This window comes from Mandrillus leucophaeus, unplaced genomic scaffold, assembly GCF_000951045.1.
Source record: "Mandrillus leucophaeus isolate KB7577 unplaced genomic scaffold, Mleu.le_1.0 Scaffold239, whole genome shotgun sequence".
In the NCBI taxonomy this organism is placed as follows: domain Eukaryota; kingdom Metazoa; phylum Chordata; class Mammalia; order Primates; family Cercopithecidae; genus Mandrillus; species Mandrillus leucophaeus.
This window is the reverse complement of record NW_012102465.1, coordinates 695,571-716,718: the sequence shown is the minus strand read 5'-3', so window position 1 is coordinate 716,718 and position 21,148 is coordinate 695,571. Positions and strand designations below refer to the sequence as shown.

General features: G+C 34.8%; 1 protein-coding gene across 2 annotated transcripts in view; it reads right to left on the bottom strand.

Annotated features, from left to right (window-relative positions):
* Positions 1-21,148, bottom strand: part of TRPS1 (trichorhinophalangeal syndrome I) — a 302,434-nt gene that overhangs the window by 212,503 nt on the left and 68,783 nt on the right. Inside the window, exons 3-4 of one of the 2 annotated variants that reach the window (XM_011982324.1) lie at positions 10,552-10,709; positions 6,088-7,016 (exon numbers count right to left, since the gene is read on the bottom strand). In XM_011982324.1, coding sequence (XP_011837714.1) covers positions 6,088-7,016; positions 10,552-10,588 — 966 coding nt within the window. In that variant the 5' untranslated portion in view covers positions 10,589-10,709. The remainder of the gene's footprint in view (positions 1-6,087; positions 7,017-10,551; positions 10,710-21,148) is intronic. The other variant, XM_011982325.1, reaches the window with a different exon arrangement.

Here is a 21,148-nt window from a genome sequence, read left to right as displayed (position 1 = left end):
CATTTAAATCATAAATTCCTAAAACAAAGTCCTCTAAATGAGGGGAGTACAAAATAAGTCAAACACATGGATGAAATGTCCCTTAATTTGGGGATCAAACATTATATCCTTAATTGATCACATCAAAATTTGCACCTTACTCACTCTACCAGAACTAATTTCTGCAGCAAAAGTACCAGGGAAAATGAATCACAGTAATTTTAAAAAGACGAATCAGCAAATTTAATTTTCTTTTTACTGATTTCAACTAGAAGCTTAGTAAGTTCAAATAAGGTAGCATTACACTACACGGAGCAGATAGCAGACAATCTCAAAGAAATCACCCAAGTCCCCAAAATCAATGTGATTCACAGAGACTGCATCAAACAGCTCTGATTTACCAGTCTTCTATCTCCTCCCTTATGTGCAATTGGCCTATCTTCTATTGCTTTGCCATTGGCAGTAAACTCGGGCTCATGTTTGACCAGGCCATATATCAGTGTGGTTGTGAAGACAGGCTTCCGTGGCCTGTCTATCCTGCTTTACATCCCATTCTCTCTACTTATGCAACTCTGTGATATTGGGCATGATACTTTAATCTATGCTGTTTCCTTATATTTTTAAATGGACATAAGGTTAGTGTTTACTTCTAGGGCCATTATGAAGATGAGTTGATAAACACATGTAAAGAACTGAGCTTCATATACACATGTAAGAAACCCTTAGTAAATTTTAGCTATTATTAGAGGCAAATTCAAAATTGGAAAAAAATAAGGGAGCTGTACATATTTTGATGATGTAAGCTAAAAGATGAAAGAAATATGAATCAACTTAAATGTAAGACAGAAAAATAAATTTTACATTTGATTTCAATTAAAATTAAACAAGGGTTTATATGATGTTCTGAAAATGTATAACATTTGCTTCAAAATGTGGATCACCTAATGAAGAATTCAAGAGATCTACGGTCTAATGACTGTCAGAATCAGACTCCACGAAGGAAATCAGAAAATGAACAGAACAACTTTCTCTCTCCAAACTTTCCCCATATTGGCACACTACTTACATATCTGTGTTTCTAACAGCTGCACGTATGCTGTAATTACAATGATCCAAGAAATAAAAAACACTGAATAGTCTCCCGACTTGAGATAGTTAGCAGAGCAGGCCACAGGAGAGGTAAAACGTTTTCTTAGGAGTTGAATAATGCTAAATTTGATTGGATCCACTGATAACCACAATTTATTCTCCTAAACATTCTGCCTAGAGAAAAATTCTGATATTCAATAAAATTATACATGTTCTTTTAAATGATAACAAATAAACCGAAAATCAAAGATGATACCAACTGTCATGAACAAGGTCAAAAAAGATTCAACTGACATGCAGGTAAAGGGATTAGTAATGATAGTTGAACTATTCTACTAGAGTGGCTACATTATTTAGCTCTGCCATCTCCACTGATGAAAATAACCTGGTAAATACCAGACCTTTGTCTTGCTTTATGGCCTTGGCGTGAGCATATGTCTTATTTTGCACACTTTATTACTTGTTAAAGAGACACAGTCCTGAAAAAGAAGTGTGGGTTCATATGCCAAACATTCTGTATTCTATAGACAGTCTGAATTGATTCAAGTCTCATTCACCAGTTTTTCTAAACTGAAATTGTCCTCAACTAGGAAAAACAAAGAAACAGAACGTGCTAAGATCTACAACTTCCCTCCTACTCCAGATCAAAGAAAATGTGAAGGCAAAAAATAAATGTTTAGAAGTAAAATTCAAGACAAGTCAAAATAAACCACAATGAGATTAATGGTCTCTGATTTTTTTTTTTTTCAAACCAAACTGTAATCCCCTGCTCAAACGATTGTACTGATACATGTTAAAGATCTATAAACTCATACAATTAAATCTGTTGAAGATACAAATCCGAAGAATGACTTCCTCTCTCTAAAATCTGTTCTTCCTGCTTCTAACATGACATATTGTGCAACTCTGATAAAAATATTTACAACATAGAAATGTAACACTCCTAGCTCAAACATAAGACAGTCCTTCGTAAGTTAATCATGTGATTCTTCTATTAGCCTTAGAATTTCATTAAGGGCCAAAATAAATTTAATAGCTGGAAACCAGTAACTACCTTCTTAGAGTCCTGAATAATGCAGTAATAAAAAAGAATTTACTAATATGAAAAGGCAACAAATATATCATGAGCATCTGAACTTGGGATTGCATAAACACTTTCCCATGGGAAGCACAACTTGACAAGACTCCTACTTTTATAACCTGATCTGAGTGCTAAAAGCTCCCCAATAAAGATGATGCAAACACCCAATGCACAGCACATTAAGCCCTAATGAAACAGCAAAGGCCGCGTCGTTAATTCAGGCCTCCATTCAGCAATGGTTTAAATACAAGCATAATAAAGCAGATTAAAAAGAAAGAAGCTGGCAGGGCGCAGTGGCTCACACCTGTAATCCTAGCACTTTGGGAGGCCGAGGCAGGTGGATCACGAGGTCAGGAGTTCAAGACCAGCCTAGCCAATATGAGGAAACCCCGTCTCTACTAAAAATACAAAAAAAATTAGCCTGGCACGGTGGCAGGCACCTGTAATCTCAACTACTCGGGAGGCTGAGGTAGGAGAATCGCTTGAACCTGGGAGGCGGAGGTTGCAGTGAGCAGAGACCATGCCACTGCACTCCAGCCTGGGCGACAGAGCGAGACTTCGTCTCAAAAAATAAAAACAAAAATAAAAAAATTAAAAGAAAGAAGCTGTAATTACTTTTTTAAGAACTCGATCTCTTGTATTATTGGTCTCTATGGCAGCCTCAGTGGCTGAATACAGATAGTAAATATTACATGAAAAGCTAACCAATCATGCTGCATCTATTATTTTTAAAAATTTAAGCATGACAATTGATAGAACATGCTGAAATGAAAAATTGGGAAACTAACATCCTGGTCAAATCAATTAATTCTAAGCTAGCCATTACAGCTTCTCTTGTTTTCTTGGTAAAGAATTGACATGTCCTTCTGCTTTCAGGGCTGGGCATGCTACCTCAAGGTGTTGGGAGGAGAATCTGATAAAAGCGACACTTAGAAAGGACAGTCTTGGCTTTCTGATGGCTATTTACAGTGACCTCCATTATCCGGCTGGGGCTCTATCCACTATGCAGCACAAAGACACATTGTTATTTGACAGTATTTTTACAAAGTTGTAATTCTTTGACTCAGTCATTTGTGATGTAATTTATACAAAAGTGGATATTATCAGTACAAGCATGTCTACATTTCAATTATTCCTCCACGTATATTTGAAATAACTTGCACTTAAAACTGGAAATCTTAGAATTTGTTTAAATTACTGTACTTCTTTTTCCCAACTGTATATCTCATATTTGCACTCAAGTCCATTCAAATTATTTAAAACCATCCATGTCAAACCAAAATATAGATCAAAGCCATAGAGTTCTTTCAGTCTTTTGCTTTTGGCTTCTGTTACTTTTTTCTTGGCCTAAAATGTCATAAATCTATCATTAACCACCAACTGTTCTGAATGTTTTTTAAAAAGCAAGTTTAATTGAAAAGAATTAATGAATTCTTCATCTATTACTTCAATTAGCTTAAATTATGGACTTATATAAATAATTCCTAAAATTCAATGATTATTTGTCTGTAATACTCATATTTACCAACATCTTTTTATCAGAACACACACAGGCCATTAACTTACTATATGTTTCTGACAAAACGGCATTAAAGAAATTCTATAGTCAGCATTTTATCTCCCACAGCTTTTAGCCTCCACAAAGTTTAATCGCCAAGGAAAGAATCTCTCAAATAGCATTTCGGTAACACAAACTTGTGGGTAAAAAAGGAAATTTCAGATGCGTTTTTATTCATTTTATGCGTATAGAAAAACTGTTCAATATTTATTTCAGCATAAAGATATTAATAAGTTACTTATCTTCAGACATTTTTCTGCATCAGTATCTGGCATATGTGCAAAGCATTCAAGATTAGCATTCGCCCTACAAGTATATTCAGTGTTAGCCTCACAAATTGAAGTTAACCCTTTAGATGCATTTCAAAATCCAATCGTTTGAAATAATCACGCACTCTTTCCACAGATTACTTTTTTCTATTTTTAGCAATATTATTTATCTTGGAAAAAATTTGATCTTAACAAGATTATGTTCCTGCATGCTCTCTCCTACCACTTTTTGTCTTCCTCGCTGTGTGCTGCAAGGACTTAGCAGACAGCATAGTCGAGGATCAGCTGTTTTATTTCTAGTTCTATTAGTTCAAACTTAGATAGCTCACACATCTGTTTTACTTCTAAAATCACTGCCCAGGAAAAGTGTCCAGCTCCTTCTACCCAAACATAAACTTTACTATAAATAACCAAGAACCTAACAAATAACTGTTTGGGGGAGATGGAAGTGTGTTTAAAAATCTGAATTCTTCCAAACTATAGGCCTTAGTAATTTTCGTTTTTAGAGCTTTCCTGACAGCCTAGATCAGCTTCCCTCAGAAGTTGTCCCTAGAGTGAACAAACTGAAACTCCTGCCGGAAATCCAGGTATTAACTTCATATTACTTGCTAATTATAAAACACCGTTTCACATACTGACATTATTCACTTCCAACCCTTTTATCTAAAACACGTATTTGCTTCCCAATCATAGTTTGACAGCAGAGTGTATCTGACATAAGACAGTAAAATGATCTTTAATAGACAGCAGTTCAAAGCATGTAGCTTTTATGCATAATAATTATGTTGGGTTAATTTGCTGCTCCACAGAAATAATTCTATTTGTGGAAATTCACAAACTAAGACAGAATTTTTAGAGTGCTTTACCAAGATGAAACTGGTATTTAAAGAGTTCTTTACATCTCCCTTAAACTGGTAAGATTGCCATTCTGACATTTAAAGGACCAGGAAATTTCTCTTCTGATTCTTCTTACAAGTATTGCAAAATATGTTCACTACCTGTTATTTATAACTTCTTTGCCTGACTTTCTTAATTGGCATTAGGTCAATAGAGAGGTCTGAGGCAAATGAGCTATAGCTATCGAGTTGATAAAAATGACTGATATTTTAAGGGATTTATTTCATTAGTTCTCTGGGTACTACTAATCATTCCTAAAAAAGGTTACTAGTAAAGCTAACATGTTTTGAAATCCCCCTGGCCTTATAATACAATAAAAATCTACAAACTGTAACAAAATCTAATACACTTTCTCAAGCTGACCGTGAATTTTGACTATGCTAAAATTACTAAAATTAAATGTATAAATTTATTTAGACTCAGTTCCATGTTTCATTTTATGCAAAATGGTAACAGTTTCTTTTTTCCATTTCACATATGCCATAAACTAGAGACAGAAAGATAGATCAAAAAGGTAGGCTGTTTTTAATGAAAGTACAAATCTAAATTATTACTAAATGCTTTCATAAATTATTGTCATTTTCCTTAAATGCAGAAAGGAATGCTTTATTGGCCCCTACCAAGGTCATTCTGGTGTCCCTAATACTTAAAATCACATTTACTTCTTTCTAATCAATGTAAAATGTTATATCCCAGTTTTCATTTGCAATTATTTTGCCTTTTCAGGAGTATCTCTGCAACCATCAATATGACCCGTCAGGATGAATATAAAATCAAATCCTAATCCAAGAGACAAGAAATATCCTCACTGTAAGAAAGATTATAGCAAAAGCCTTATAATGTAAAGCTGGAACAAGGCATGAATTATCATCATGTACAACCATAAAGATTAGTAACATTTTTGGAAGACTGTGAAAACATCAAATTACCAGGAAAAATGTCCAGAATTGTGAAGCTTAGCTAATTCCATGAAAAGACTTTCCCAAATCAAAAAAGATGCTGGGATTGTATTCCACAATAAGAGGCTAAAAGTTGTCTTTAGACAACTCTGAATATACTTGTAATGAAGTAGCTATGGAGTACGTCCATCTCTTCTGCTAGATCTAGCGGGCTACCTGTCTGGTACTGGGACCTCGGTTTTAACATGTATGTAAGAATTCACATTTCATTTCTAATAACTTTTTCTGTACAAAGAGACAATACGAAGTACAAACCTGCACATCATAGGTCCCATTTAGTAAAACAGGCCTTGAAGAATTGATGTCCTGCAGCACACCAGAAAACACAGAACGGTTGACCTTCTGGAAGTCTTTGGAATGGCTGAACTGCACCATGTTATGAAGGGCCAAGATTTTGCTGTCCAGCTCAGCATCCTGCCTGGTGCGGTTATGCAGTCCTAAGTGATACTTTCGGAAGTGCTTAATCAGATCTGTGGGGTCATTGCCATAGTAACCATATCCACAGATATTGCATTTAAAGTCCTGAAGCTCTGGAGACAGAGGTGCCGGGTCTGGGTTGTCATTCACCAGTAAGTCAGTTTTGGATTTATTCAGTCTTACACCCCCATCTGAAGGCACTTGTGGGTTTTTTGAGGCCACTGAAACTGGGCTCAAACCTTGACAATTGGCTTGACCACTCTGTGCTTGCCCTGTTTCCTCCGTAGCCTTTGGTGACATCTTCTGATCTTCCTTTGTCTCCATTGAGTCCCCTGAGGGGGTACAGGCCATATCTTGAGGGTCATCTGCCTCTGCTCTTTGAGGAGACTTCAAGGGCTCACAGACTCCCCCAGCAGCTGGACATGAGAAAGCCAACATATTTCTGTCTGTCACCTCATCATGCGGAAAGGAGGGAAGGTTTCCTCCCTTACTGGGGCTTTCATAATTGAAGCCAGCCTTCTCACTCAGGACTGCGCTTTTCAAGTCCTTCTTACTGCTAGAAGATGGATCTTGAACATGCAAGCTATGTTCCTCCTTATGATTTAGTTCTGCAGCATCACTCTGATCCGTGTTTTCTGACATCTGATCTGCAGAAAATTCTTTGTTCTTTCCAGATACCTTACTTTCTGTACCTATAGGCTCCAGGATCTGGCCCTCGCCTTCACTCGCAACGTTTCTCAGAGGGGGGTTCTTTTTCCGGACCATATCTGCAAAGATACAGGGAAAAGGCAGATACAGTGTTATTTGAAAGTTACAGAGATATAATTGTATCTGGAATATTTTACTTATGCACGTTTTTTAAGGGCCATAATCAAATGCTTCCTCTAGGAAAAAAAATCAGTTCTAAAAATAGCAAAAAGTTGAGACTAAAACAAACAATTTACATTTAGAATGACTTTTGTAACCAAGAGTGGCTCATTTATTATTTTAAGGTTGTTTTATGAATAATGAAGGATTTTTATTACTAGGTTTACCCTTCCTATTACTTATGCTTTCCTGAAAATATATTTTTGTCCAATTTCTTCCTTCCATTGTAGCTAACAATATATATACATGCTTATATATTTATATATGGTCTATATTATATATAACATGTACACATTGTGTTTATAAAATATATGGTGTGTTTATGTTTATGGAATACATCACATGTTTATATGGTACGTATATGTATACATGAATAACATAAATTGGAATTCGATATTGTTACCCTATGCAACCGGGATGTAAATATAGTTTCAAAAAAAATATCTTCATTGTCAAAAAGACAGAAACAGCTATGTTATAAACAGAGTGAAAACTGCCTCATCACTTTCAGGAAGTGGAGGATGACAAACGTTCCAGCTCTGACCTACCACCAAATTTCTTTAAGCCACATTTGGAGCTTGCCTGAAAGACAGAAGAAAGACCTGGTACACATCACAGTGGTTGGATCAGGTTTTCCTAGGACTCTGTCCAGCATGTTGGGGAACCTAATAAGCTCTGGGTGTCCCATACGCAGCCTGGTGAAAACAGCACCTGTTCCACCACCGGGAGTGCACTGGAAACTGACTAAGAAAGAATATTAAGCTGAACCATATGATATTGTCCTTGCGTCGCTCAAAACAGTAAAATATTAGCAGTTTCCTATGGTTCACCTTTACACTTAGCTCAACCATGTCTCTCAAGTTAAGTTAGTGACATCAGTGACTGGGGTCAAAAGAAGAATACTGGAACAAATTCTTCTGCTGGAGTAGAATGAGTCAGAACTCTAAGAATATAAAATAAACTAAGAAATAATTTACGTAGTGTCAATTAAAGAATACATTAACAAAGGCTGGTCGAAGACTGGGTTCCATGGCTGCTGTTTCTTAATCACTCAGCTTAAAGAGCTGTCGAGTGCTGTGTAAGTCATCACCCCAAATGTCTCTTGGAAAATTCCACCTGTGACATTCTGATTAAGTAAGACTTCTTTGTTAGCTGACTTCACCATAAGGACTAACAGTTAGTTATACCACGATTATCCAAAATGTGCTGAGAAAATCCAAATAACATAGTTTAGTCATTTTCATCTATAATTTCTTCAAGTACTGAAGTACCACACTAGCTTTGGATATACAGGTTTACCTTTGCTTCTGAAAAGCTGGTCATGCAAAATTTTTATATGAATCACTGAACAACGATAGTGCACTAGAGTATAAAGAATCATTTACAAAGTAAAAATGTGCCACAGTGAATGTCAAAAATAGTATAATGGTACTTAAGAAAGTACACTGGGCCAAGCACAGGGGCTCACGTCTGTAATCCTAGGCACTTTGGGAGGTCACAGTGGGTGGGTCACCTGAGGTCAGGAGTTCGAGACCAGCTGGCCAACATGGCAAAATCCTGTCTCTACAAAAAATACAAAAATTAGCTAGGTGTGGTGGTGCACTCCTGTAATCCCAGCTACTTGGGAGGCTGAGGCAGGAGAATTGCTAGAAACCCAGGAGGCAGAGGTTGCAGTGAGCCAAGATTGTGCCATTGCACTCCAGCCTGGGCGACAAGAGTGAAACTCCATCTAAAACAAAACAAAAACAAAAACAAGCAAAAAAAAAAAAAAAAAAGAAAGAAAGAAAGTACACTGTTCTTACACATCAATAATGTTATTTGCCAAATATCTACAGAAGCTTTCTCCTGGAACAAAATACACATATACAGGATGAAAGAGTGAAGTTTCAAGTAGAAGTGGTTGTGTTGAGGCAATGTAAATGTGCCTGACTTCTGGAGGGAGGAAGAGGACTATGAGCTTCTCATCTTGGTGTTATTCTGTTAGGCCCTAAAATTAACGAAGCCTGATGACCACTGTTAAAAAAGGAAACACTGGTCAACTATTTTTTTTTAATGTTTGCATTTCAATGTCTTATGTGTTATGTCAACCTTTTAGGAGTCCTGTATTCTTTTGTCAGAAGTGACTAAAGAAGCCCTGGGAATGTGTGAAAATACACAGAAAACCGAAGGGCAATTTTACTAGTAGTCAATAAAGGGAAAATGGGGGGGGAAAGACTAAATGGGCAACCAGAAAAAATTAGTTATCATTTAAAATATAAGTTTAAGCAAACTATGCACCGTTTTAACGTGGTCTACAGAAAAGGATATTTTAGGTTGTAATCAGACATTCCTACACATGAAACTGTGAAGGCTTGATACAACTTCTCTTACCATTCCCTCCAGAATTTCCTGATTGTTAATTTTTTCCATTACACATAATGTCTTCACTAACTATTACAATATAATCTTCCCTTACTGAATACCTGTATCATTTGTATTTTAACCGTTTCTTCTTAAGATGACTAGAATCTAACACTGAACCACCTAAATGAAATGAATAAGGTTACACACAAAAAAGTTAAAAATTCTATATCAAAAGACAGGACTCACGAAGAAATGAGGAAGAAATAATCTAATTCATTAAGATTATCCTTCCGTCAAAATGAAGAGAAAATGGTTTATGCCCGTATGTTAACGCCAGGGTGAGTGATTAGGAAAATGGCAACATTTTAAATAGCAAGGGAACGAAGATAAAATACTTAAAAGTGAATAGATCCAAATACATTAGTATTTTAAAAATTAACTTATTTTTCAAAACAAGAAGCTGCTTTAGATCTAGTTGATTTATTGTTACATTGAAGATATATAATGGGTCATAGTTTAAAGACTACTCAACCAGCATCTTTAGTGGCTGGGAGAAAATATGACTTAATTAAATTATCATCTTTCTAAAATTGAAGTTCCTTCTTCTACCCAAGAACAGATACTTAGAACACTTATGACTCACGACTCCTTATGCTGAATAGAGTCCTTAATAATACACATTGCAAAGACTGTTAAACTGCTAAAACTTCAAAGAAATATCCAAAAGGTCGTTTGGGTTTTATTTTGTGTTGTGGGGGCAGGGGCATGCTCTTTAGTTGCTGTTTTTTTTTTTTTTTTTAAAAAAGTGTGCTTAATTTAGTTGACTATACTTTGAAGTAGTTATAGAAAAAATAATTTTACTGGAATTATATCATCATAATTTTTCAGAGTGACAGATTATGTAAATATAAGCACATCTGTCATACTTCTAAGTGGAAGAAACTCCCCTAGCAAGTCGTAAGTTAGATACCATAAGACTATAGCCACCCTCAAGTTATTATCTCTAAGACAAATAACAGATTGCACGATGTTTTACTGTGTGCCAAGAACTTTTCCAGTTAACATTTTCACTTGAAAAAATAGATCACATACTTGTAAAATCATACCCAGCATTGACTTCATAAGGCATGTGGCTTTAGAGTGCTTTTTACAATTATTAATTCTATTAGTCAACTAGCAGGAGGCTAATGCAATTGTCTTAGAAGACGCTCGGAAGACACAGAAGACATTTTGAGAGCTGATCTGTACATCTGCAAAACAAAGCAAAAAAAAAAATTTTCCTTCCTAAATGATGTAAACACATTTTCATGTATCACACCTAAAATATATTAATATGCCAGCATCATAGGCTGCCTGAAAGATATAAAAGCATGAGCAGATCTTGAGCAAGATCCTCTCCCTCCCCTGGGTTTTAATAAAGCAACAAGAGAAGGAGGAACATCATATAAAAGGTTATAGGACATAAGTCATCTTCATAACAGACTGTGATGTTGGTGAAATTATTTAACCTCTAAAACCCCCCCGTCAACCCTAATAACCATAATACTTACCTACAATGGGGTGGGGGTAAAAGATCTTAATTTGTAAACACCAGCAAACGCTTTTAAAGGGAAAATCTTAAAGCAATTAAAATACCTAATCACAACAATGAACGCAGTCATTAGTTTTGGCAACTCTATTTTAATCTTTATCACCCTACTACATAGCAGTATCCTTGATGCAGTACCCTGCCCCCAGAAACGTTCAAAATGCCCATTAGAGTAAGTCCACTATGAATTGCCATTTTAGATAACGGGTTAAAAGTGAAGTTGAAAAAGAGGAGGTAAAGAATTTAAAGGAGAACTGCAAAGCTCAAAATTGCTATTTTAAGTCCTCTATTTAATTGTGAGATTAAAAATTGACCTCTGGGGCTAAGTAGTAGGGAGCAGGCCTACATTTACATTATTCTCCACCTGAACAGCCCATATAATGAGAATGTATATTATGTGCCAAGATATTTAGGCAGGTTAAAAATATATGTAGCTTTCCAAAAATACTCTATTTGTATTAATTTTCATTGCTGAGATATAAGACATTCCATCTGTAAAAATTACAAATTTCTACTTTTAATTAACCATATTTCCTTCTAAATAAAACAAATCTAAATGCTTTCTTTGCTTTCTTAGAAAATGTGTTTACTTTTATAAAAATAGGAGCACATTATTTCTGTTACCATATAATTTAGACAGATTTATGGTGTAGAAATAATCAGCATTCGAGCTTAAAAATAATTCTGATAACTATTTTATCGCACCATTTAAAATGCTTAAATACATAAGAAAAAAAATCTTCTCCCATAGAAGACTGACTGATGTTCTCAAGAGGGCACCTTCACAGGCAAAGGGATTTGAGTTTTCTATCATTACCTAGATACTGTAAATTAACCACTAGTGATTTAGTTATATTACATATATTACATATAAATATATCCATGCATACATTTAATGATATATTCTTACTCCAACTAACCTTGCAATAGACAATCAAATAAATTATTCAACTAAAGAAATCAACTATCACAGTAATTTAAAAACAGATCTTAGATCACACATCAGCTCAATGCAGATGAACTAAAATTTATTTCCATTAGATGAGAAACTCTTTGAAGGTAAGAGGTGTAAATTTTACAAATTCTATATTCTTTGTAGTATCTTGACCTTAAGCAAAGTAAAGAATTAAAACCTGAGTAAAAATGATATGGAAATTGCATATCCAGTCTCTACACCTGATTTAAATCACCTGCTCATGTGATCAAGGGCAAGTCCTTTTGCTTCTCTGAGTCTCTCATTTTACCTGTACAATAAGGGAATTTGAATAAATTATTTCTAAAACTCCCCCTCTCTGTGACTCTACAGTGGTTCCGGTTAATGGCACTTCAGTTTTACCTTTAAAAAGTTTGCCCAATTGCACTGAAAGACTATAGAAGAGTAAACCACCAACTACTAAGGGTGGTCTAAATACCACTGAAGCCTATCTTTGCCTCAGTTTCTCACTTCCCCCAATATTCATTCATTCAGTAAATATATCCAACCTCAGTTATATGCCAAACACACTAAGCAAGATGACTTTAATTTTATTAATTGTCATTAATTTAAGAGAGAGATTTTTAAAAAGAAAATGACTATAAGGAACTTCTATTCTCAAGGAAAACTGACACTTTTGAGTATCTCTCCAAATATAATTTCATATACATATATGTGTGTGCATATATATGTACACACACACACACATTACATTCTGAACAAGACTCTGAAAAAGCAGGAGGGCAAGATCCTGTAATTGGACCTCAGTTTCAAATCTTGTTGCATATAATTTTTAATTATAAGTATCAGTTCTTATTTTCATAACATATAATGCCAGATGACATGTTCCTTTTGTTTTTCCAGCTTATAAAACTTCTCAACTGTTTAAAACCAAAGCTTAACACAAAAAGAAGAGTCATCATGGTCTTTGCCTTAATAAATATGTTTTCTTCCATGCTTGCTTGTATCACCAGCATAAGAGTACTGAGTTATTAATTACACATTTCATGTAGCTTTTATTTAAAAAAAAAAAAAACATAAAAGAAAGAAAAAAAATGTTTCTTTTGATCAAAAGGCCCCACAAAGAATTTAAAGAATTAAGCAAGTGATAGCAAAATAAAAGGAGGGTCAAATCTTGGGCCTAGAGCAAACTAGATAGCTTCCATATGAACAACATATACAGTTCAGTTTTGAAAGAACATATGTGTTTGCTCATTGGTTTAGGGAAAAAAAAAAAAACACTTGAATCCTGTCTACTCCATATATACAGATCAAAATCAGATTGCTTAAGTGAACTATAAAATGCAAGAGAACATTGTTTATCCAATTCACAAACCCAAGAATCACTGAAGAAGTTTAGATGTTTTCTGTTTCTTCAAATTCCAGGGCAATACTTCAATGGTAGATCGCTTTTTTTGTAAACTGCTTCAAACTTCGTAAACTCAATGTCAGATCCTGTTCTTTCCTATCCATTTCTATTTAATTTGCTCTCTCTGAATTGACTGTTCCCAAATTTTTTAAAAGTATTTTTGAACTTCTTAAATCTTGTTGAGTTTTAAATGTCATCACCTTCAAACAACTTCCACCAAATAAATCTCTTATTAATTCACATCAAACTAATCCAAAATGATCACTTCTATTAGCATATGCTTCAGAGCACAAATGCCCATTAATAGTCATCTGGACACTAGAACTAACCGAAAGCCCTCTGAGATAAAATGCACACTATTTAGATATCCTATTTCAAAGGTTTTGATGCTAGCCCAAACACATTTTATTAGGCTTTTATTTCATCTTGCTATGTTCTCTAGATTTTAAATATCTCATTTCAAATGCACTTGTCTAAGTAAAAGGAGATAGTGTGGTAAGTTAAGTAATAATGTTCTATTTGCCTAAATGAATCTTCCTATATCCAAATACATGTTAGAGAAAAAAAATTCATTAACCATTGTACTTTTATAAGAAAATTACAAAACTATTTTTTCAAAGACTTTAGGCTATAGTCACAATGACACTGTAGGATATATCTGAAAAAAAAAAAAAAGAATGCACCTATTTCACTAACTAGGGAAACTAAAATAGAGCAAGAATACATCATGGAGCCTCAAATGGCAAGAGGAATTGATTACTTTTCCTTTCATAACTGGTGAGAGGCAAACGTATTGAAATCCCTGATTTGAATAAGATCACAATTTCACTGTGCAAATTGAGAAATGTTACCATTTGTTTCCCTGAAGAAAAGTAGTTTTTCCTTTTGTTTTCCTCTCAAACACACACACACACACACACACACACACACACACCCCTACAATTAAAATATCTGCAATGACAACTGTTGATTCACACAGGCCAATCTGACTTTACATTTGCACACAAGTCAGTTTCAACTTCATCCCTACTTCTCTGTTAAACTTAGAATATTTCAACTGGTCTCTGGGCAAAGAGCCAAGCACAGCACTTAAGTTCAAAAAGAGTAGCTCATCGAAGAGTATAAATGTTTCTATTTATCTTGATGGTTATGATGTGAATTGACATTTTATTGTATGTAAATTAGATTTTCACTCATAACAAAAATAACGAGTGCTGTGCTTTGTAGGAATGCCTTTGACTATGTTCCCAGCAATTGGTGAAAACTATCACTGAATAGTAAAGGTAGTTTAATTTTTTAATGTATTAATGTTGCTTTTCTCTGTTTTCCAACCTGTTAATCAATAGAAAAGAAAATCTCAATTATTAACTCAATCCACCAATATAACTAACAGCTTTCTTAGTTCTCCCTTAAGAAATCTGTGTCAATCATTACAAATCCATTTGGTAAACTGACACACATATACAGTGTAGTGAATCTAATAGACACTTACCATAAAGATAACATACTGCAATTAGAATGCTCGTTGTCTTCACAGCACCAGTAAGCCAAGTATATTCAGCAAAGTATACTCAGTATTTAATACTACTGCTAGTAGTATTAAAAGTGCCAAATCTAATATAAGATTAAAAATGATGTTGTGAAGACATACTGAGAACTTACACCTGTAATGTACTCTGTATGCGTGCGTATGCATGTGTGTGTATCTCTAAAATGAAGGGAAGTAAGTTTGTGCCTCCATATGCAATAGTTCTTCCTCATGAAACTAGGAAATAACTCACAAAGCACTATGTTCACCCCTACTGTACCACAGGGAGCAGCTTAAATGGCCTGCACCCATCTGAGGACCAAGGGACTAAGGACAACCATAGACGTATCCAACAGATAACACAAACATTACAATGAACCAGCTAATCCATTCAGGCAACAAAAAGGATTTAGAAATTTGGTACAAAATACAAAATTTGGTTTAGATACCACCCTATTTAGTGCCAAATACTTATTTTAACCTAATTAGCATCACTTTTCACTCTGACAAAAACAAATTACAAACACACACACACACACACAGAGGAGTCATTTTCTCTCTTTTGTTAAGTACGGAGAAATTTTCCAAAGAAAACTGATCTTAAAATATATATATATATACACACACACACACTTGGAAGCAACTTCTCATGGTAAGATTAAATCACTTTTTCTTGACTTCTAGGATATGAAAAGCTTTATGTATGGGTGAAAAAAGTAAACATAGAATCTGTTCATAATTTGGAGTTGGATAAGTAACAGGCTTAGAAAGCTTCAACTATAAGAACATTTTTGAAGAAACATGGTATTTCAGAACATTCTGCCATGCTCACCACAAGTTTAGCTAAGCTCTGCCTGGGATTTTAATATGGTAACTGTTTAAGCATAGACGACAAGAAACCCAAGACTTATCTCTACACTCTTCCCATAATATTAGCTTCAGAAAAAGAAAATGAAAGGAGATTCCTTGGTCAAATTAAGTTTAACGGAAACTGTATAATACATATCCCTCCCAGAGATGCAGAATGTACACTAGCGATTACAGCTCTAAGAAGTCCTAGGGATTGCAGAGGGTGACATCTGCTCAATTTGGACTGAAATTTCCCAATCTCATTTGACTTTATGTCACATAGTGCCATTTAGCCAACAGAACTAATGTTCTGCTGAACACAGTGGGAAAGGCCACTCTAAGACAGTAATGTTCAAGGAAGAAATTTAACCAAGATTTTAAAGCATGCATAGTTAAGGAAAAAAGAAAAAAACAGTATTCCTTCATTAATTTGGCAAAAAGACTAAGACGTTTTGTTATGACGTGGGCTATTCTGAAGAATTTGTTTTTGTCTTTTTGGTTTTTTTCCTCGAGAAGAGCTATCTATATTAAAAGAAGATCAAGGTATATCATGATTAAAGATTTAGAATCAGAATTTTTTGAAAGAATGTGTATGAACAGCATTACAGATAGAACATTGGATTTTAAAAAGGGAACGGATAAAACATCTATGTACAATAAAATCCCAGGTGTCAAAATTATACATTCATAAACATATGTGGATATAAACTCAATGTTGTCTTTGAGCTAAATCGATTATACAGATATCACTGCATAAAGAAGCTCTACTTTTACAACTGTTGTTGCCAATGCTGTCCAGCTACTGTGATCAATTTAAAACCTTGTATGCTAAATTTGTCATTATTTTATAATAACTTAAATTTTATCTGATTAAAATTGAGTCAGGAACCAAGATACGGCAAAGGCTTTTAATTAAATATGGAACGTAGAAAGACCCAGGATTGCACTGACACATCTTCAGTTCACATAGTTACAATCGGTAGTTCTCAAATGCTTGCAGATAACTCAGATCTAACCCACATGCTCCTCCCTGGTTATTAATAAATCCTTTCTTCCCTACTCCACTCAGTCTGTGTCCCCAGATCCACCTGTCCTAACAACGAAGGACAGAAAACTAATGCCTGGGGTCACAATCAGTAAACACATGTCTAGTACAGACCCTATCTCACCCCTGAAAATCCCAAGCAGATCCCATAGCTTTATGGGCTTTTGAATTTTGTTTTATCATTATTGCATTATCTTACCCCCAAAGATTAAAACAAAAGATCAGAAAGAAGAAATAAAATAAAAAATAAGTTAGGCAGATGTCAAAGTAAATCTGAAACAGGTGATTAATCTTAAATTAATTGTAAACACAAAGCCAGATAGACTGGTGAGATTCAAGCCTGAGAGGATGACCACGAGTTCCTTCTGGACCCATCCCACACAGCCTCTATTTTACACATTCACATATGAGAGGAAGAATCGTGACGTGATATACATGAGTAGTACTATAGAATTCAGGCAGAAATTAGCTCACTTGTTAAGTATTTTGTATAGGCAATCTAGTCAATCTTCACTTTCAAATTCAATATAAACTTAAGAATCTATCTAAGCATACACAGACACACACACAGACCTTTAGAAAAGATTTTCACCATCTGCACCCCAATTAGTAATTTCTCCATCAATCTTGTTGTGGACACCTGTCATAACAGAGTAAGGGAATACACACACACACACACACACACACACACACACACATACACATATATAATTCCAGATTCAGGTATTTTACAAATAATTATTTCAGAGTTTAATTGGATGTTGAAAGAAACCAAAAGTCAGAGGTAGATTTTTTTAAGGCCTATGATCTTCAATGCTGATACATATTCTAACCTGAATTTTTAGCTAATAACAAAAATATTTTGTGTTCTTATTATACGAGCCAGGAACTGTGCCAAGAGTGCATTATCTCATTTGATTTTAATTTGGATGAACCATTCTTTAAGTGCTATTATCATTCACAGTTTACAGATAATGCAGCTAAGACATGGAGAAGTTAAGTCACTTGCCTAGACACAGACCTAGCACATGAACAAGCTGAGTCTGAAGGAATCTAAAGACCACTGCATTTCCCAATGCATTTCTCATAAACACTTTAACAACAGTTAACCAATGCAAAAAGTGATAACATTTTAAGAAACTTACAAGAGAACACAATCTACAAGATGCCATGTTACAAAGGCTGCTATCAGACATATTTGTCTGCCTCTATAGTTATGTCAAGTAAATGAATATACAATCTTCCCAATATTCTCACAGACTACCAGATTATCCTAACTTTTGAATCTGCCTCATAATGCCTAACACATCACCAACATTACCAAACTACATGTCTCTAAAATGGATTCACTTCTACAAAGCCCTCTACAATTTTCATAAGCAAAACTTAGTCTTCTCCACCGTCACGTGGCACCTTATGCATATCTTCTCTTGAGGTACTTGCCACTTTACACGAAATTATGTGTTTATGTTTTAGGCTACTGGTCTAGACTGTGAAACCCTTCAAACCAGAAAATATATTATGAGTTATATTATTATTGTTAATTCAAAATAATAGATATCCAGTCATCTATGGGATAGTAACCAAAATATAGATATATAATAATTATATATATATACATAGCTACAACTCATCAGTGATCGCAAGCTTTTTCCAGGGGCAACACACCTGAGGCTCATTTCCATCATTAGCACTGGCAGACTCTGATGGTGACTATTGCAGAGGAATAAAGTATAAGGGATTATTGGCACAAGGGACATGCAAGTTTTTAAAAAGCCAAGTGATACTATTATGCCCTTCCTCACAGTGACAGGCCTAGGACACACTAGGCACTTATTCTTATTGGATGGATGGATAGATGGATGTTGACACACTTGAAAATTTCTACATATTGCTTTTGTCTTCAAGGAAAGTCTGAATCTCTTGATATTAAATAGGCTCAGGAAACTAACAGCTAGAAAAAATGCTAAAGTTGTCTCAACAACGTAATAACTAACCAAATCAAGACATCCAGGGAATCAAGGCATTAATTTTCTCCTTATTTAGGCTGAAAAAAGAATTGGATATCATAGCTCTAGATCCATAGGCACAGATCAAGCAATGCACAAGTCATGAGAAATAAGAACCATTGAATTTACTTTTTTAATGGTAAATCACAACCATGTTGGTTTGATTTGGATTCCATAAATGTTTGTATAACTTTACACATCAAAAATATCTGTAGACTGATTACACAGAGGAAAGTTCATTAAAAATTGGCACAGTCTCTATATAGTGATAATTCTATAATAAGGGTATAGTAATCAGTAAAATGAATTTGTATGTTTATATATTTGGATGATTATGTATCTTTTATACATGAACATCATATGGTATGTAATAAGTTTATTAAATATATAATGTTTACTACAAATATATGCATTTGTATATATATGTTTTATTTACAAATTTTTCATTCTGTATTCTGCAACATTCCAAAATTCAAAATATACTGTACAAGTAGCATAATACATAAAAAATAAATAGTTTATCTTTTAAGAGAACAGCCTGGAACATAAAAAGAATACAGAAAAGCCTCAAACATCTGGATTAGACTCCAAGAAACTTAAAACATTCAGAAGGACACAAAACCAGAAGTTTAATTTTAAAATGCGTGTACACACACACACACACACACAGACACACACCCCAATTCTCACAGTATTACTTTCTGAATTTCTCAAACTGGAAACAACCTAAATCTGTAACAGCAGTAGAACAGAGTTTTTAAAGTTGTGGTATATGATTATAAAATACAATACCTGTTCATACAACAGAATATTATGCTACAATGTAAATGAACAAACTATATACAACATGAATGAATTTTACAAACATGATGCTGATTGTGACACGCCAGACACAAACCAACGTATGCTTTCAATGTATACAAACACGCGCAAAGTTCAAAAACAAGTAGAACTATCTAATGTGTTTAGCAGTCAGGAGAGTGACTGAGGAAGAGAGATCAGGAGGAGCACAAAGGGCTTCTAGAGTACTGGCAACATTGTATTTCTTGACATGAGCGATAGTTACACAGGTGTATTTGTTTTGTAATAATTCATTGAGCTACAGACTTAAGATCTGTGCACTTTTCAGCTAGAGTTTAAGAGTGTGTGTGCGATTTTTCAGTGAAACAGCAGTTGCTCTGCAGAGAGCATGGAGTAATACATTGAGAAGAAACCTTTGAGCTGCAATATTTTGATGAGCAAATCAAGCAATCCAATGGAGTGGAATGGGTCATTGACGCCTCAGGCTGAATTACAGGGGAGAAAGGGCCAGGATGTGCTCTAGCAGGCAAACAGGTGGTAAAAGAAGGAAGAGAAGAGAAATTGAAGAGAAAATAAAGTGTTCTGAACAAATGGGATTTCAAAGGGTGAGGAGTTTGAAAAGAGAGATGAAGGGCAAAAACAAGAGCAGAAAGCAACAGACACCCTAACAGGGGTGAAGATAATCAGAGACAGGGAAACAGAAGAGAGAATAAGAACTCTGTATGTGATTCTGCCAGTGGTGGTGGTGGTGGAAAGGCAAGCACAGACACACATCTGTAGATATTAAATGTTCCATGAGGATGCACTATCTTGATTATATGACAAAGACAAGCTACGTAAAGGTGGAAGAGAACTAACATTTCTTGAGTACTTATTATGTACCAGCCATTTGCTTACTGGCTCACGTAATTTCCCCAGTTGGTTTTCACCAAAAGCCTGCTAGTTATTTAGTAGTCCTATTTGACAAATGAGGAAACTGGAACTGAAAGGGGGTTAAGTTGTAACTGCTTACCTAAGAAGACATGAGGGAACAGATGAAAGAGAGCAAATAAAACAATACTGTGTTTTTTTCAGAGAATTCATGTATCTAAAATTCTGAATATTTTTATAAGGCTGAATAAATGTTGTGTTTAAATGAAGTGTGTGCTAGATTCTACCTTCATCTAAGGTGGTTGCTGTAAATCTATGTAATACCAGTAGACCGAGGTATCCCATCTCACTAACAGAATAATGATGAGTGGTTTCTTATTTTGCATAAAAAAGATAAGTTAATAGGTAAAATGCCATCAGTTTTAAACTTTATACCTGGTTAATATTTTCTTAAGACTTTGGCTTCTAGTGTCAAAAGGCTTCTAATGTGTACTAGTAACTAACCAAAAAAAAAAAAAAAGGCAGCACACAAATGTGTTAACAAGAAAACTGGAAAATCTTATTCCTTAAAAAACTGTTTCATGTGGCATTTAGTCTTTGTTTTGTAGGTACACACTGATATAATACAATCACATTGTATTGTACATAATTTACCCC